Below are 18548 nucleotides of genomic sequence, written 5' to 3' on the forward strand. Positions count from 1 at the left end.
GGTGTATGTACTGATGGGGGGGTCTGCACTGAGGTGGGAGGTTGATACTGATGGAGGGGGGTCTGCAGACTCTGCACTGAGGGAGGGTGTCTGTACTGATGGGGGATCTGCAATAGGGGAGGGGAGTCTGTACTGAGGGAGGGTGTCAGTACATAGTGGGGGGTCCATACTGAGGAAGGGGGTCTGCACTAAGCGGGGGTCTGTACTGATGGCGGAGGGTCTGTACTGAGGGAGGGGAGTCTGTACTTAGTGGGGGGGTCTATATTGATGGAAGGGGGTCTGTACTGAGGGAGGGGGGCTATATTGATGGAGTGGGGTCTGTAGTTAGAGGAGGGGGGTCTGTACTGAGGTAGTTGGTGGAGGAGGGGGTGACACCAATTTTTTCGCCACCGGGTGACACCAACCCTAGTGATGCCACTGCTTAGCGCCAGCACCTCCCAGACCTTTAAGAGGTTTATGACTCCAGGAGGCGGGGCAGGGTTTAAGACCACATGACCGCCATGATTGGCTGTTCATTATTTTGCACAGGTGATTTGATCAGTTTCACTGCCTTAGTAATTACCCCATTCCTGCCCAGTCCAAAAAATGGCCAGAATATTCAACAATATAATTTAACCCCATTAAAGTGGTTGTAAAGGCAGAAGGTTGTTTTAATCTTAATACATTCTATGCAGCTCCCCAGGGAGCTGTGGCTGGGCTCGGGTGCCTCCATAGCAAGCTGCTTTCTGAGGGGGGCACTCAACAGGAGGGAGGGGCCAGGAGCACCGAAGAAGGACCTGAGAAGAGGAGGATCCAGGCTGCTCTGTGTAAAACTACTGCACAGAGCACGTAAGTATAACATGTTTTCTATTTTTAAAGAAAAAAAATGAGACTTTAGTATCACTGTATCTTTAATGGGGTTTGACTCTTTGGGTTCACCAAACATTTTTATTTCTTTTTTAATGAATAATTTGGCAAAACTGTCTTGTGTCTTCATTTACTTTTTACTTGTTTTGGTAAATGAGTAGTGGTAGTCATGTATATAGGGGGTGGGGGGCAGGACCTGAGATGAACAAACATGGGGTGCTCTGTCAGAAGTACCACCTTACCCGTTTAGGGCGTATGGCCTGGTTTTATTCCGGGGAACAGGTGCACTCGCTCGTTCCCCTTCTCTTTTCCTGGCCTGTTGGGCTGCATGCTCAGATAAGGGTTTTATATGGATATTGGGGGGACCCAAGGATTTTTTTGGTGTAAGGTCCTCCTTACAATCCATACTATAGATACCATAGATGCTGCTCTGGTAATGTAAGCCTTTTCAAGGTGAAAACTTAAGAGCTGGAACTATTCCAGTGTGTCACTAACATTGCTGAGAGCATCTGCACCTGTGTTGCCTGTGTTAGTGATACCAAATTGCCTGGAAACAGTTAAGCAAGTACCTTGCCGCGGTTCACCACGTGTTATTTATTACTTCCACTGGACCAAATAATAACTTTCCTCGGTTTCGATGTACCTCTCAGAACCAACTGGCCCCCGCCCAAATGCTGGTTATGGCAATTAAACTAAATGAAAAAAAGTGTTTATAAAATGAAAGAACAATAAAATAAATTTAAAAATGTAAAAAACCCCTGCTTTGATGCATGGGCAAATATGAATGCAAATACATGTGTAGGGTATGCATGCTTGTGTAAACAAGAAATCCGCAACATTTTAGGCATTACCACATCGCACACATTGGAATGAGAGACATAATTAATCATTTACTGTAAAATCTAAACTAATGCGCTGCATAGAAAATATCCCCCTTGTAGACAATTTTGGAAAATGGTTTTAGCCATTTCTTGGTTCTACACAATTTTACTGTATGGCTTGGTATGTTTGGTATCTATCTACTTGACACAATTTAACCTTTTTTTTTTTAATAGGGAATTATATTAGATAGATAATGAAACTGAACACAATTAAGACCAACTCTAAGTTGGCATTCAGAGACAGGCAGAGAGCCTGTCCCTAAACGCAGTGTAGCAGAGCACAATATTTGCTGAAGCTAGCCTCTCCCTGTTACTGGTTGTTAAGGACACTGTCAGCTTCACAGCCGACAGCTTCCTAGCAACCAGTGATGCTGCAATGGGTGGAGCCTAATGAGGATTCACAAAAACTAGTTCCCAATCAGGGATCTTCTCTCTCCTTGTAATTGACAGCAGGCAGTTGGTGTATTCTGTAGCCAACAGCAGGCTGCTTATTTGCTAAGGATTGGTCCACTACCTGCTGTCAATCACAAAGGGAGTGATTGCCACTGTGCTGTCTGTGTGACCACTGAAGTTGCTCTGAGGCCAGAGTGTCCGCATTGCACCTCCATACATGGTGCATGCCCCAGATCCATGCACCTCCAAAATTTGGTGGGTTGGGACTGGGTATTACAGGCACCACATCCCAAAAAGTGTTAAACAGTCACAAAAGTACAGAAGTGCAGGACTTTTCAGGTGCTCACAACCTCAGGAATTAATCACCACAGACTATAACAGCCTTTTTTAACCAGGGTGCCCAGGCACCCTGCGGTGCCCTCAGGTTCCTTCAGGGGTGCCTTGGCAAAATGCCTAAACATTGCCAAAAAATTGTATACAAGCCAGCAGGTGGATCAAGCCTACACAAATTCACAGGTTTTCATTGGGCACCATTACAACCTTCTAGTTACATGGCACCTGCACAGCATCCTTGTTTGCCCCTCTCTGTCAGCACTGGGGTCACATTAGCTGAGAGAAAGAGAAACATACTAGAATACTAGTCGGTACCAGTGTGCAAAGGTGTGTTTGCTTTGGAAGAATAAATCACCTTGAATGTTGGGTGTCCTACGTGTGTGGATGTTGCTGCGTTATCTAAAACTATTAGTTTAGTTTTTTACATGGGGTGCCACGAGATGTGCTGAATTTTAAAGGGTGCCTTGAATGAAAAAAATGTTGAGAAACACAGGACTATAACAATAAAACTTCATAAATTTTATTTTGCTTGAACTATTAAAAGCATTTAAAAGATTGCCGAAAAAAATAAAAAAAAAATAATGTGTATCAAAATCATACACAGAGCATAGTACATTACATGCACCCAACTATATTATTGCATAATCATATGTAGCTTGGATGTGATATATAGCAATTAAAGGGGTTGTAAACCCTTGAGGTTTTTCACCTTAATGCATTCTAGGCATTAAGGTAAAAAAACTTCTGCACTTCTGCCGCTGTCTCGGGTCCTCATTGGATAGATTGCTAGCAGCAGGAGCCACTGGCTCCCACTGCTGTCAGTCAAATCCAGTGACACGGGAGCGGGGGGTGGGGCCGAGTCCTGCTGTCTGTGTCAATAGACGCAGCAGCAAGATTTGGGAGCACGCCCACACAAGTGCCCCCATGGAATGCGGCTCTCCGTGGGGGCACTCGAGAAGAGGAGGGTCCAGGAGCGCCACTGAGGGACCCCAGAAGAGGAGGATCGGGGTCGCTTGCACAGAGGAGGTAAGTATGACATGTTTAATAAAAAAAAAAAAAAAAACTAACTTTTACAATCCCTTTAACCACTTCCCACCCGGCCTATAGCAGAATGACGGCCGGGCGGTGGTTCTGTTATCCTGACTGGCCATTATATGACGTCCAGCACGATAAGCGTCAATCGCGCGAACGTGTCACTCTGACACACCGCAACTCGATCTAATAGTTTCTTGAAACTATTGATGCTCCCCGCTGAGACCACCGCCTGTGGAAGGGAATTCCACAGCCTTGCAGCTCTTACAGTAAAGAACCCTCTAGCACTAACACTCACAGGGGTAGACACCCCCCTTTGGGACCCACATATTCAAAGGATTTGTTTAATGAGCCAACCACCATGGGACTGTCCCTGGATATTTATCCTCCCGGCATGCAGCCGACACGTTACAGGTTTTGATGAACGGTTCTCCCCCAGTTGGCTCATCTATCATTTGCTTTGATACCATTATCTCAACACATATACTATTTTTATACAATCTCGGTCTGGCACAAATGATAATACAATATTTGATCTGAGGGGCCATGGGTGCTACTTGAACACAGAGTCATTCTTAGGGAATCCATACATATATACAACATTCACAACTTTCAAACCCCTAATGAAGGTACCAGAGTTACCGGAAATGCGTCGGGTATTGGGGCACACTACCCCCATGAGAGTATACTAACTACTGTCACCTTGTATATTTTCTCTGTTTCTGATTTTGTCTCTATTCTGTATGGAATGATTTTTTGTTTTTTTTGAATATTTTATTTTTTTTTTATACATCGTATGCCATAGACGCTTCCACGTCTTTTTTAAAGTATATCAATAAAACATATATTTTTTTACTTGAACGGGTCTGGTGGTCTGTCAAAGTCCCAATCCAAGGGGCATTCTTTGCTTTATGATTACAGTAAAGAACTCTCTACGTAGTTTAAGGTTAAACCTCTTTTTTTCTAATTTTAATGAGTGGCCACGAGTCTTGTTAAACTCTCTTCTGTGAAAAAGTTTTATCCCTATTGTGGGGTCACCAGTACAGTATTTGTACATTGAAATCATATCCCCTCTCAAGCGTCTCTTCTCCAGAGAGAATAAGTTCAGTGCTCGCAACCTTTTGCTCATAACTAATATCCTCCAGACCCTTTATTAGCTTTGTTGCCCTTCTTTGTACTCGCTCCATTTCCAGTACATCCTTCCTGAGGACTGGTGCCCAGAACTGGACAGCATACTCCAGGTGAGCCCGGACCAGAGTCTTGTAGAGTGAGAGAATTATAATTTTATCTCTGGAGTTGATCCCCTTTTTAATGCATGCCAATATTCTGTTTGCTTTGTTAGCAGCAGCTTGGCATTGCATGCCATTGCTGAGCCTATCATCTACTAGGACCCCAAGCTACTTTTCCATCCTAGATTCCCCCAGAGGTTCTCCCCCCAGTGTATAGATTATATTCATATTTTTGCCACCCAAATGCATTATTTTACATTTTTCTACATTGAACCTCATTTGCCATGTAGTTGCCCACCCCATTAATTTGTTCAGATCTTTTTGCAAGGCTTCCACATCCTACGGAGAAGTTATTGCCCTGCTTAGCTTAGTATCGTCCGAAAATACAGAGATTGAACTGTTTACCCCATCCTCCAGGTCATTTATGAACAAAATAAATAGGATTGGTCCCAGCATAGAACCCTGGGGGACTCCACCACCCACCCCTGACCATTCTGAGTATTCCCCATTTATCACCACCCCCTGAACTCGCCCTTGTAGCCAGTTTTCAATCCATGTACTCACCCTATGTTCCATGCCAACGGACCTTATTTTGTAAGGTAAACGTTTATGGGGAACTGTGTCAAATGCTTTTGCAAAATCCAGATACACCACGTCTATGGGCCTTCCTTTATCTAGATATCTAGCAGCAATCATTCTCCAGGATCCTACAGTGTCTCACAAAGTGAGTACATCCCTCACATTTTTGTAAATATTTTATTATATCTTTTCATGTGACAACACTGAAGAAATGACACTTTGCTACAATGTAAAGTAGTGAGTGTACAGCTTGTAAAACAGTGTAAATTTGCTGTCCCCTCAAAATAACTCAACACACAGCCATTAATGTCTAAACCGCTGGCAACAAAAGTGAATACACCCCTAAGTGAAAATGTCCAAATTGGGCCCAAAGTGTCAATATGTTGTGTGGCCACCATTATTTTCCAGCACTGCCTTAATCCTCTTGGGCAAGCAGTTCACCAGAGCTTCACAGGTTGCCATTGGAGTCCTCTTCCACTCCATCATAATGACGTCACGGAGCTGGTGGATGTTAGAGACCTTGCAGTTGTCCACCTTCTGTTTGAGGATGCCCCACAGATGCTCAATAGGGTTTAGGCTGGAAACATGCTTGGGCAGTCCATCACCTTTACCCTCAGCTTCTTTAGCAAGTCAGTGGTCGTCTTGGAGATGTGTTTGGTTCGCTATCATGTTGAAATACTGCCCTGTGGCCCAGCCTCCAAAGGGAGGGGATCATGCTCTGGTTCAGTATGTAACAGTACATGTTGGCATTCATGGTTCCCTCAATGAACTGTAGCTCCCCAGTGCCGGCAGCACTCATGCAGCCCCAGATCATGGCACTCCCACCACCATGCTTGACTGTAGGCAAGACACACTTGTCTTTGTACTCCTCATCTGGTTGCCGCCACACACGCTTGACACCATCTGAACCAGATAAGTTTATCTTGGTCTTGTCAGACCACAGAACATGGCTCCAGTAATCCATGTCCTTGGTCTGCTTGTCTTCAGCAAACTGTTTGTGGGCTTTCTTGTGCATTATCTTTAGAAGAGGCATCCTTCTGGGATGACAGCCATGCAGACCAATTTCATGCAGTGTGACCCCCCCATCCCTTCAACCACTGCAGAAATGCTGGCAGCACTCATACATCTATTTCCCAAAGACAATCTCTGGATATGACTCTGAGCACATGCACTCAACTTCTTTGGTTGACCATGGCGAGGCCTGTTCTGAGTGGAACCTGTCCTGTTAAACTGCTGTATGGTCTTGGCCACCATGCTGCAGCTCAGTTTTAGGGTTTTGGCAATCTTCTTATAGCCTAGGCCTTTTATCCTTATGTAGAGCAACAATTCTTTTTTTCAGATCCTCAGAGAGTTCTGTGCCATGTGACAAGTATGAGAGAGTGAGAGCGATAACACCAAATTTAACGCACCTGCCCCCATTCACAATGAGACCTTGTAACACTAACGAGTCACATGACACCGGGGAGAGGGAAAATGGCTACTTGGGCCCAATGGGGACACTTTCACTTAGGGGTGTACTCACTTTTGTTGCCAGCAGTTTAGACATTAACGGCTGTGTGTTGAGTTATTTTGAGGTTGCAGCAAATTTACACTGTTATACAAGCTGTACACTCACTACTTTACATTGTAGCAAAGTGTCATTTCTTCAGTGTTGTCACATGAAAAGATATAATAAAATATTTACAAAAATGTAAGGGGTGTACTAACTTTTGTGAGATACTGTATATATATATATATATATATATGGAGAGTTATATATGAATACATTTCTTGGGTGCCAGTCTGTAATCCCGATTCTTGTAATTTTTTGGGTGTTGTCACCACCTGAGAGGGCAACCCCAGGAATTTACTGTTTGTTGCCACCACCAAATGATTTTATAGTGTGAGGTGTGAAGTACCCCCTTCCCCATTCCAAGTGCGGCCCACCCCAATGTACAATAGGCTAAGAATAGCATTGAATGACGGGCATCTAATCAAATTTTTCTCTCTGAGTTTACACAACAAAACTGGTATCATATTTAATATTATTATCAATGTTTTTAAACTCTGGTCTTTGCTATTTTTATTTTCACAATATTTCTATTTTTTATTCATACTTTGTAACAATCCTCTGAAAGCGTGCACTGTATAAAAAAAACATTGTTTTATGGCATTTTGGATTAAATGTTTTTAGCAAAACTGGTAAGATACATAACATGGGAATTTTATACATCAAGCCATAAGGCAATTAGGGCGACTGTCCATAGACTTGCCACAATATGATTTATTTAATTGCATTTGTAATTGCCAAGGCCGTGTGTCCTTGGACAGAATCCCACTGCGCTTCTCCTTCAGGGTATAAATTCACGATACAAACAGCTAAAACATTCACTCACCATCTCAGAGATTAACCATGAAGTTTCTCGTAATTGCAGCCCTCCTGGGCTTGGCAGGTATGAATTTCAATTGTACTATACACTGTACTATATACTGCTGTTTTATGAGTTTTTTTCTTTTTTAATGACTCATAAACTAAGAGATCTATTTTAAAAAATAAATGTCACAAGCATTTGTCTAGGCTGCAAACATTTTCCCTGTATTTTCTCTAATACTATAACCTTCAATGATCACCATCTCCGTCAGGTGGCCAAAATGCAGTATATTTCAATGCAATACCATATTTTGGCCACTAGATAGAGATGATGATTATAGGAAGTCATACTGTAGTATTAGAGGGGTAGGCAACCAGTACTCCCCCAGTTCTTGTGGAACTACATTTCCCATGAGGCACTGCAAGGCTGGCAGTTACAATTACTCCCAGAGGCATGGTGGGACTTGTAGTTCTGCAACAGCTGGAGGGCCCCAGGTTGCCTACTATATGCCTAAAATTTGTGCAGTCTGGCCAAATGTTTGTGACATTCATCCAATAATGAATGTTCCATAAATAGTCTCCTAAGTAACAGTTTTGGTCTGTCTGGTAAAAATTACTCAATGGAAATATCCTATTTGGCTGTTTTGCTTTGGTGCAAAGTAGTACTTTTGGCTAATGTTATTAAAATGGTAAATAAAGAAAATATAGAACACTCCTATTTATAAATGCCCTTTTAAAATCTCTGCCCTTTCATTGCTCTGCTTTATGTTATAACAAGCTGAATTCCAGGCAAATGTACGACACATATTAATGAAAATCTGTATTAATTAATACGTCATTCTATTTAGTTTTTTAATGCAATCTGACCTGGTATCAGCGGCATAGCTGGCAAGTCCCTGCACAGCAGACTGAGAGAGGGACGTACAGCAGAGCTTATAATGGGAGAGAGAAATGCAACACAAGGTGTCAGTTAGCTGTTCTGCAATGCCCATGTGCTAGCAAGAGACATCCTGATAGGAGGAAAGAGCAGTGTGACAGAGAGGTGAGATCTAGACATGTGCATGACGAAAAAAAAAAATTTCATTTAGTTTAGATTCATTAATCTAGCTATTTAGTTTAATTCAATGCATTTTTGGGATTCCTATTCGGAAACCGTTTTGTCTTTTTTCAAATTTTCTTTGAATTTACCAATTTTTTTTTTGGATTCGAAACGTTCAAATCGATAGATTTCGAATCGGTCGAATCAAAAATGTTATTTTTTTTTTTTTCAATTAGAATGTGGCAAAGTGAACAAACAAAAGAAAGATCTTCAAATGATTACAATGACTCTTTAAATCACCTTTGGTTTAACAAAAACAGCCTTATTTCAAAATGGTACTCTAATAACACACAGGCTTATGCCGAGTACACACGATCGGACATTCCGACAACAAAATCCATGGATTTTTTCCGATGGATGTTGGCTCAAACTTGTCTTGCATACACATGGTCACACAAATCCTGTCGGAAATTCCGAATGTCAAGAACGTGGTGACGTACAACACGTACGACGAGGCCCTTCTGCTTGATTCCGAGCATGCGTGGAAGTTTGTGCGTCGGAATTGTGTACACATGATTGGAATTTATGACAACGGATTTTGTTGTCGGAAAATTTGAGATCCAGGTCTCAAATTTTGTGTGACGGAAATTCCGATGGAAAATGTCCGATGGAGCCTACACACAGTCGGAATTTCCGACAGCAAACTCCCATCGAACATTTTCTGACGGAAAATCCGTCCGTGTGTACGGGGCATTAGATTTCAAAAATATGTTTACAGTTTGAATCCAAATGGAATTTGATGTAAAATTCAATCAAAATTTCAATTTCCGAATGCTCGTTATTCGGAGCATTTGGAAAACTGCGTTTATACTGTAATTTGGGTATTCAGAAATATCCGAATCTCTGAATAGCGAAAAATTTGTCTGAATATTTATTCGGAACGAAACGAACCGCACATGTCTAGTGAGCTCATCAGTTTGCTGCTTCTCCTTCACTGTCCAGTCAAAGGCTGAAGGAAGGACGAGATCTGTAAGTATAATTAACTGCAGCAAAGCAAAATTAGGTCTTCTGCAGGGTTTTGCTGCATGACCCCCTTTTATTTCATCTGTGTTTAGTGGAGGGCCTGCGTTTCAGCTTTAAGCAATCTGCTGTTATACTGGTTGGACAATAAGCATTACTAAATTCAATTTTTGACTGCAGCTGCCTTTGATGATGATGACAAGATTGTTGGAGGTTACACCTGCACCAAGAACTCCATCCCTTATCAGGTCTCTCTGAACTCTGGGTACCACTTCTGTGGAGGGACCCTGATGAACGGCCTGTGGGTGATCTCCGCTGCTCACTGTTACAAATCGTAAGAGCAATTTCTTTTCTTCTTTAAATTCTGTATGTTTTTTGTCCAATTCATTTTTGTTTTCTTTGCTTTATTGAAATAGTCAAAGAATATTTGTTCACAAGTTATTTTAAAGATGAAGTTTTCCTGGTTCCTCCCCCAATCCCCACCAGCCTGCTAGTGAAAAAAAAGAAAAGCTTTTTTATTTTTTTTTTACATACCTTATTTTAGCCCCCGTGATATCATCACTGGGTCGCTGTGCTTCCCAATGCAATGCAGGCAGATTGTGGCTGGTGGGAGGGCGCAGTGGCTCAGTACTTCTTTCAAGAGCCCTCAGCCCTAATGCAAGCATTGGGCTGGCTTTTGGGAGGAGTTATGCAAATATCACACCTTGATGGGTAGATGGTGGTGTAGGGGAGAATCATAACTAGGCAGATTGCATTTGCACACAGACGGCCAACTCTAGGGTCTGCATCTCCTCCCTGAATGGCCATCCCTGTTGTCTTTTGGCCAGTTGCTTGATGTGCTGAATCCTCTCTTCCTTGGTTTACTCTCTGCAGTGAGTGTTTCTGACATATGCCAAATGTGGTGCTAACATGATGGCATCAGCATAACTATCTACATGAATACAAGGTGCTCAGGGATGGTGCAAGGGTTTTCTCCCTGCAGTTGGTAGTCCTGACAGATGCACAAAGTAGTGCTGACATGATGACATCAGCATAACTGTCTGCATGAATACAAGGTGCTCAGGGATGGGGCTAGGGTTTTCTCCCTTTGGTGGATTGTCCTGAGAGATGAAGAAAGTGGTGCTGACAAGATGACATCGGCACAGCTCTCTGCATGAATACAAGGTGCTCAGGGGTGGGGCTAGGCTTTTTTCCCTGCTATGGGTGGTCCTGACACATGCAGAAAGTAGTTCTGACATGATGATATTAGCATAGCTCTCTATATGAATACACGACCCTCAGGGGTGGGGCTAGGATGTGCTTCTATCACAGTCTACCTTTGATCTTTTGGGTTGAGTGATGCTGGGAAGACTGAGGACATCTTGTGGTAAAGATGAGGTACTGTAGGCAAGAGCAGTGGATTAAATACTTTTTTTGTTTTTTTGGGGGGGCCCATTAAAAAAATGCCCAGAAGTGAAGCTTTAACCTTCTCCAATCAATTACCTTATTACTCAACCAAACTGCTAAACTTGAGCACTTAAAAGCACGCTGGTGCCATGTAAAAGACATTCAATTAACTACATAAAGGCCTAAAGATCCTTTTAGCATGTGATAAATATTTACATTTTCCTAATTTTTCTAGGAGCATTCAGGTCAGATTGGGAGAACATAACATTGCCCTGAATGAGGGCACTGAGCAGTTCATCAACTCTGCCAGGGTCATCAGACATGGAAGCTACAACTCCAGAACCCTCGACAACGACATCATGTTGATCAAGCTGGCCTCTCCCGCCACCCTCAACTCCTACGTCAAGGCCGCACCTCTGCCCTCTGGCTGTGCCGCTGCCGGCACCAGCTGTCTGATCTCTGGATGGGGAAACACTCTGAGCAGTGGAAGTAAGTCACAAAATATTATTTCCTAGACTTGTGATTCACAAGTAAATCTTGGATAAGTCAAATGTAGAAGATTCATTTTTTGCTGACCTTTCTTTTTGGGTTTTTCCCTTTTAGCTAATTATCCAGATCAACTGCAGTGTCTCAATGCCCCAATTCTGACAGATAGCCAGTGTCAAAACTCTTACCCTGGAGAAATCACTAAAAATATGTTCTGTGCTGGCTATCTGGCTGGCGGAAAGGACTCCTGCCAGGTAATCTTTGATTGTTTTTGTATTTGTAGAGCTATTTGCAAGTAGGGTGGAGAAACAAAGTACTACATCTGCAAATGTACATGTACTTTTGAGGTACCAAATAGCTAAGATATATAAATACATATTCCATGGGGTTTCACTCAAGTGTAGTGCTTACCAATAAGTTTAGTCAAGCCAGAAAATACAGTTTTAGGGCTTTTTGGCACACTTTAAAAATAAAGTTTCTTAAATTAGGATTTCTATACAGGGTTCAGCTTCATACAGCATTTAAAGCACAAAAACGTCATGTTACTAGAGGTTCACCTCGTGCTACACAGCTCTCTGGGATACAGACTCTCAATCCAGTTCACACTATGCTTCTGCACCACTGAAACTCCAGGTGTCAGCCTGGTCAGTGCAGATGTGCCACTGCTGCTCCCTGCAGTACTGGCCCATGCCCTCGCCTCTGGGCAGGGGACCTCCTGTCTCCCGGTTGGAGCCCTGAACCGCAGACTGCCCCTTGATTATAAAGGCTGTGTTCTCCTGCATACACAGCCTGCTGGTCCTCATTAAAATCTGGACAAAATGATAGAGACTTTGTACTTCTAATGACTCTTTGAAGACTCCAAACTCCAGAATCCATGCTGGGTGTTCCTTGATTATAAATGCTTTGTACTCCTGCACACACAGTGTGCTGGTCCTCAGTAAAACTTCTGCAAAGTGATAGAGACTTTTTACCTCCAATGACTCTTTGAAGTCTCCGAAATCCAGAACCCATGCTGCGTGTTCCTGCAATAAAAAGGCTGTGTGCTCCTGCAAACACATGAAAGACAAAAACGGAACATTCCATAGTTCAACTCACCAACCAGTCTGCCAACTGACCAAATTAACCTGTCAAACAGTCTGCGTTAAAAACAGGGGTTTAGTTAGCACGCATTTGCAAATGCATGCATAAGCTTGCAAGGCCTCTTCATGGCACCCTGTGTATGCTTGCAGTCCTAACGCTACTGAATTTATAAGCATCTCCACAATGGAAGCACATGCATTAAATGGATGGGATAGATGAGGGGCAGGTGGGCCTGGAGGCAGCCCAATCCCCCTTAAAGGAACAGGAGCACACTGGACACACAGCAAGAGCACAATGGCAGCAAAGGCGTACTGTGTCCCCGGACCATATTTTACACCAGTAACAAACCAAAAGGCCCCTGCCCCCTCCTTCACACACAGCCTGCTGGTCCTCAGTGGTCCTGCTGTACCTCCAATGACTCTTTGAAGCCTCCAAACTCCAGAACCTATGCTGGGTGTTTCAATTCCAATTATCTCTGCTTAGAACAGCCATTCTGGAGCCTCTGAAGCTCAATTCGTGAGAAGCACGTGTGCCGTTTTACCATATATATATATATATATATATATATATATATATATATATATATATATATATATATGTATATATATATATATATATATATATATATATATATATATATATATATAATTTCATTTTCTATTTTAATTTTTTACCTTTTTTTTTCATTTTCCTTTTTATTTCTGTTCAGCAATAGATCACTTCTAATAGTGTTCTATTGCTGGCTGCAAACAGCCTGCAATAGATCTACTTCTGTAGCTACAGGCTGGACAGGGATGTAACAGCTCTGTTGTGGCCTCTATACTCATGTCACTGCATTCCCCATGTAAACACAACATTGAAGTGTTCTGTTTACATTCATGTTTACAACATGCTCCTATAGATCAGTCTGTAGAATGACTGGAAGGCCAGGAGCTATTCGGCGCCAACATCTGGTGATTTTAGTGCCAGTGCAGGCAGAGGCCACAGTAGAGTTGCCACCTGTCCAGGATTCACCCGGACAGTCCAGGTTTTGAATGATGTATCCGGGTTTCAGTCCGCCTGAAACCCGGACACATTATTCAGACAGGGCTGTGGCTCCCCAATTAACCAAGATAGTCACATCTGTTGCCATCCGGGAGTTGTGGGCAGCTGTATGGGGGCAGGTTCAGCATCCCTAGGGGGGCGAGGCGATGATGTCAGCAACAGCAATTTGGCCACAAGCACTGTTCGCCACAGTGCACTGCGCACGCTGCATTATTACTATCCATGGGCCGCCCAAAGGTGTCCCAGGTCTTTTATAATACTATAGTGTGTACTGCGAGAAAAAAAAATTGCCCCGTCCCACTAAAGTGTTCGGGTTTGGCTTAAAGAAAAGGTGGCAACCCTAGACCACAGGCGCACTGGGGATAATAAGCCATCATCCCAATGCTGTTTTAAAAAGGCAGATGGAACTCAAGTGGTTAAACTCCAACTGAACTTTCAGTTTAAATCATAATACATTCCATGTGATCCAAACCATCCAAGCTATGTTTAAAGCCCTATGTTGTTTTTTTTTTTTTTTAGACAGGCACATCCTCAATAGAAAACCTTGTCCCCTGCCAGCATGCTTTAGAGAAGTTCCCTTGCTCTCTGTGGGGAAGCAGAAGTCTGGCATTCCCTCTGTTGAGCTAGACTCAGAGTTCTCCAATCAGCAGAGAGCATGAGCTTTGTCGAGTATAGGTCTGACTCAGCTGGGGTGTGTCAGACCTCTGCAGAGAGACCACAAAATACCCACAGAAAGCAAGGGCCCCACTCTGCATATGCTAGCAAGGGATAGGCATTTCTACTCAGGCTATGGCTGATTTAGAAGGAAAATAAACTGTAAGACATTGAACACTTTTTTATTTTTATTTTTTTTTTGGGGTCCTTTTACATGGACCTTCCGCCCGGCGGACTCTGCTTTGCTCAGCGGGGGGATTGATCCGCTGATCCCCGCTGAGCAGGTGGATGACATGTTCATCTCCGCTCACTGTGCAGAGACGGACCTGTCAGAGTCCTGCTCTCTTCTATGGGGAGATCGGATAAAAACGGATCGCTTGTCTGTTTTCATTGATCCTATTCGATCCGCCAGATGGATGGAAAATAGGGTTTCCATCCATCTGGTTTTCCCTGACAGGATCAAATAGCAGCGAATGTCAGCGGACTTGTCACTGCTGAAATCCGCCGCTCCATAGGGGTGAATGGAGCGTCCGAAAACTGACAGGCAGACCTGATCGGAAAGCCTGTATGAAAGGGGTCTTTTTTTATCATCTGGAATGTATTTAGCTGATTTAAATGGAAAATTCAGTGTGCTTTAGGTATTAGACAAGATATAACTATAAATGGTGAGTACTGTGCAATCTAAATATAAGACATAAAATAAGTGACTTCACAGCAGCAACTTTTCTGTGAGACACACACAGCATAAGTCAATAGTCCATAAATAAAGTTGCGCTAAACTTGTGAAAAACAGTTAGATAAGAAAGACAGCAAAACACGCAAACAAAGAGTCCAAACAGCAATGAAGGAATCAATCCCACAGTGCACTACTGATCGCCGGAATAGTGTGTGATTTCCAAAGAAAAGTCTCTACCTTATAAATTGGCCGCTTACCAGCTCTTTATGACCACCTATTACAGAAGGTCTATCCCACTTGTGGCTATTATACCCAGCAAAGGCCTCTGTTCTTCCAGGGGGATCAAGTTGAAAAGAGCTTGCCACTCAAGGGAAAAATCGATCATAAAAGGACCCCAAAAAAGATAAGACTTCCATAGTGTAAAATCTTCAACATTGTGTTTAATATAACTGTTGAAGATTTTACACTGTGGAACCCTGGTTGAGAAACCCTGCCATACGTCATTGTTCTCCTAAGGAATCAACGTTCTCTGGTATAAGATCATTTGACCATACAGAACTGCTACAGTGGTTATGCAAGCTCTCTTAGTTTTACATCTACTAAAAAAGAAGATTATTCTTTTAAATGTGGTTTAAGATTTTGAAGATGTCTATTTGATTTGAAAAATCTGTCTCCTCAGGGTGACTCCGGTGGCCCCGTGGTGTGTAACGGACAGCTCCAGGGTATTGTCTCCTGGGGATACGGCTGTGCTCAGAAGAACTACCCCGGAGTCTACACCAGGGTCTGCAACTACAACTCCTGGATCGCCAGCACTGTGGCTGCTAACTAAACCTTTATCTAGAAGGATCCTTTCTAATGATCTCAGAAACAAATTGGAATTACTATCTGCATCAATGAATAAACTAACACTAATGGCCTAAAAACTATGGTGTGATATTTGTTTTGATATTTAACCTATAAAAATATATAGTTTTTAATCAGGGTCAGATTGTCTAAACACTGAGCTTCGGTCAAGCAACTAAATACACAGATGAAAAAAAAAGTATATATATATATATATATATATATATATATATATATATATATATATATATTTATATATTTATATATATATATATATATATATATATATATATATTGGATCCATCATCATGCAAAGAATTGTATTTCTGTCAATTCAGTCCTGAGGTTACCACAGCTGTGCCTCACAGCACAGTCCTGTCTGGTAGGGTAAGATACCTTATTTCTCCTAGCTGCAATAAAGTAACAGGTCTTATCCCTCCTCCAGCCTGTGGTTGGACAGTGAAGGAGAAGCAGCAAACTAATGAGCTCATCTCACTGTCCCGCTGCTCTCTCCTCCTATCAGCATGTCCCTTTTTAGCAGTACAAACCCACTGATTGGCTTCTCATGCTACTTTTCACTTTCTCAGTCTAAGCTCTGCTGTACATGGGTGGCAAAAGGTTGATCCCAAGTCAGATTAGGTATTTAAATTTCTTGCATTAAAAACAAGAAACTTTTTTCAACTTTAGTTCGGGGACATATAGACTTTGTAAATGTCCTGGCCTATAGTGAGGACTAGTACTGTACTCAAACAAGCACTCAGTGTAGGGAGGCACAACTCTAGTCCCTGCGTGAACAGACTCTAGTCCCTGCATGAACAGTTGACTCCTTAGGAACTACCCTAAAACAAGAAACTTGGGGCAGTGATCATTGCACCAGCTTAAACTGAAACAAAGGCAAGGATTAAAAAATGAAGAAGCTGCAGGCTCAGTCAGTTATTAAAACCACAGCTGAAAGTTCTTAAAAAAACTGAGGGATTGATATTACTTTAAGGGTTACCCTAGCTATAGAAAATCCACACAGCTATACAAAACATAGTCTCTTCTAATCCCCTCCTCCCACTGGCCAGTCTGTTGGCAGCCAGCATTGTCCAAAGTCTAAGTTGAGGCACTCTAAACTGAGTTTTGCTATCCAAGCAAGGGGAACACGTTCAACACATTCATGGGGAACACATTCAACAAATTCATGGGGTCCCAGAAAGGGGTAGCACAGTCCAATTAAGAAGGAATTTGACAATAATGGGGGTCAAAGGCTTCTTGCTTCTTTGGCCTCCATCCCAAAGAGTCCTGCCTCTCCTGGCTCAAGCAGTCCCTGACATGTCAGTAGCAGACCTAGAATTCAGCAGTGCTCGAACAATAAAATTGCAACTAAATAGCCTCTATGTGGGTTACTCGCTTGCTGTCCCTTTGCAGACTTCCGGATGCAGCTCCAAGTATGTGGGCTCCCATATTCCGCAGCAGAACTCAGGTGCAGCAGTAGGGATCAGGGTGGCAAAAGCAGTTTTTGATGCATGTAGGCAAGTTGAATACAGAGTACTGCACTAGCAAGGTAGTCAAATCGCCCAGGCTGCAGAAGAGTTAAAGTGGTTGTAAACCCCATTCACGAAATTTGAACTAAGCACATATATCTGTAGTGTTTACTTGTCTCTCGCCAAAGCTCTAAGTGTCGTTTCTCTCTGGTGCTTCGATCCTCTGTTATCAGCAGAGCCACTTCTGACAAGTTCTCTGACACATGAGATAACATGAGCTAAAAGTATGTGTCGGGGAGGGTGCTTAGACGGAGATAAGCACTGAGCTTGTCTGTTCAGAATACAGCTTTGCATATTCCTTCATTCCTCTGCCTATGTGGAGAGAGGGGGGGGGGTTCCTTTCCACTAATCAGCTCTCACACAGCGTAAGTGCAGTCTCCCCTTCCTCTTCACTATGCTGAGACAGTTGAAGCAAGATTTTTAACATGATCTGCACTTCTGAAAGGGTGTAGAAAAGGGAAGACAGCAGATATACAAGTAAAAGTTACAGTTCCTTGAAAAAGTATTCATACTCCTTGCATTTTCCACATTTTGTCATGTTACAACCAAAAACCTAAATGTATTTTATTTTAATTATGTGATAGACCAACACAAAGTGGCACATAATTGTGAAGTGGAAGGAAAATGATAAATGGTTTTCAAAATTTTTTATAAATAAATATATGAAAAGTGTAGCGGGAATTTGTAAATAGAGTCCACCTGTGTGTAATTCAACATCAGTGTAAATACAGCTGTTCTGTAGAGCTCTTAGAGGTTTGTTAGAGAACCTTAATGAACAAACAGCATCACGAAGGCCAAGGAACACACCAGACAGGTCAGGGATAAAGTTGTGGAGAAGTTTAAAGCTGGGTTAGGTTATAAACAAATATCCCAAGCTTTGAATATCTTACAGAGCACTGTTGAATCCATCATCTGAAAATGGAAAGAGTATGGCACAACTGCAAACCTACCAAGACATGACCGTCCAACTAAACTGACAGGCCGGGCAAGGAGAGCATTAATCAGAGAACCAGCCAAGAGGTCCATGGTAACTCTGGAGGTGCTGCAGAGATCCACAGCTCAGGTGGGAGAATCTGTCCACAGAACAACTATTAGTTGTGCACTCCACAAATCTGGCCTTTATAGAAGAGTGTCAAGAAGAAAACCATTGT

At 42.5% G+C, this 18548-nt stretch overlaps 1 protein-coding gene across 2 annotated transcripts; it reads left to right on the forward strand.

Moving 5' to 3' along the window:
* Positions 1-4796: 4796 nt before the first annotated feature.
* Positions 4797-15940, forward strand: LOC141105818 (trypsin-like). 2 transcript variants are annotated; one of them, XM_073595952.1, is made up of 5 exons: positions 4797-4842; positions 9883-10036; positions 11324-11577; positions 11692-11828; positions 15708-15940. In XM_073595952.1, exons 1-5 carry the CDS (start codon positions 4797-4799, stop codon positions 15855-15857), a joined length of 741 nt encoding a protein of 246 aa, XP_073452053.1. In that variant the 3' UTR covers positions 15858-15940. The 2 variants fall into 2 exon arrangements, with proteins under 2 accessions (XP_073452053.1, XP_073452052.1); XM_073595951.1 differs by lacking the exon at positions 4797-4842 and adding an exon at positions 7625-7725.
* Positions 15941-18548: the final 2608 nt, after the last annotated feature.

Source organism: Aquarana catesbeiana, linkage group LG08 (assembly GCF_042186555.1).
Source record: "Aquarana catesbeiana isolate 2022-GZ linkage group LG08, ASM4218655v1, whole genome shotgun sequence".
Taxonomy (NCBI): domain Eukaryota; kingdom Metazoa; phylum Chordata; class Amphibia; order Anura; family Ranidae; genus Aquarana; species Aquarana catesbeiana.

What these genes read in the sequence shown, in the direction of transcription:
- LOC141105818 (XM_073595952.1), top strand. Translation starts at nt 4,797, where the DNA reads ATGCATGCCAATATTCTGTTTGCTTTGTTAGCAGCAGCTTGGCATT. An exon ending in AAACACTCTGAGCAGTGGAA is followed by an intron (nt 11,578 to 11,691) that starts GTAAGTCACAAA and finishes TTTCCCTTTTAG; the next exon opens with CTAATTATCCAGATCAACTG. An exon ending in GCGGAAAGGACTCCTGCCAG is followed by an intron (nt 11,829 to 15,707) that starts GTAATCTTTGAT and finishes CTGTCTCCTCAG; the next exon opens with GGTGACTCCGGTGGCCCCGT.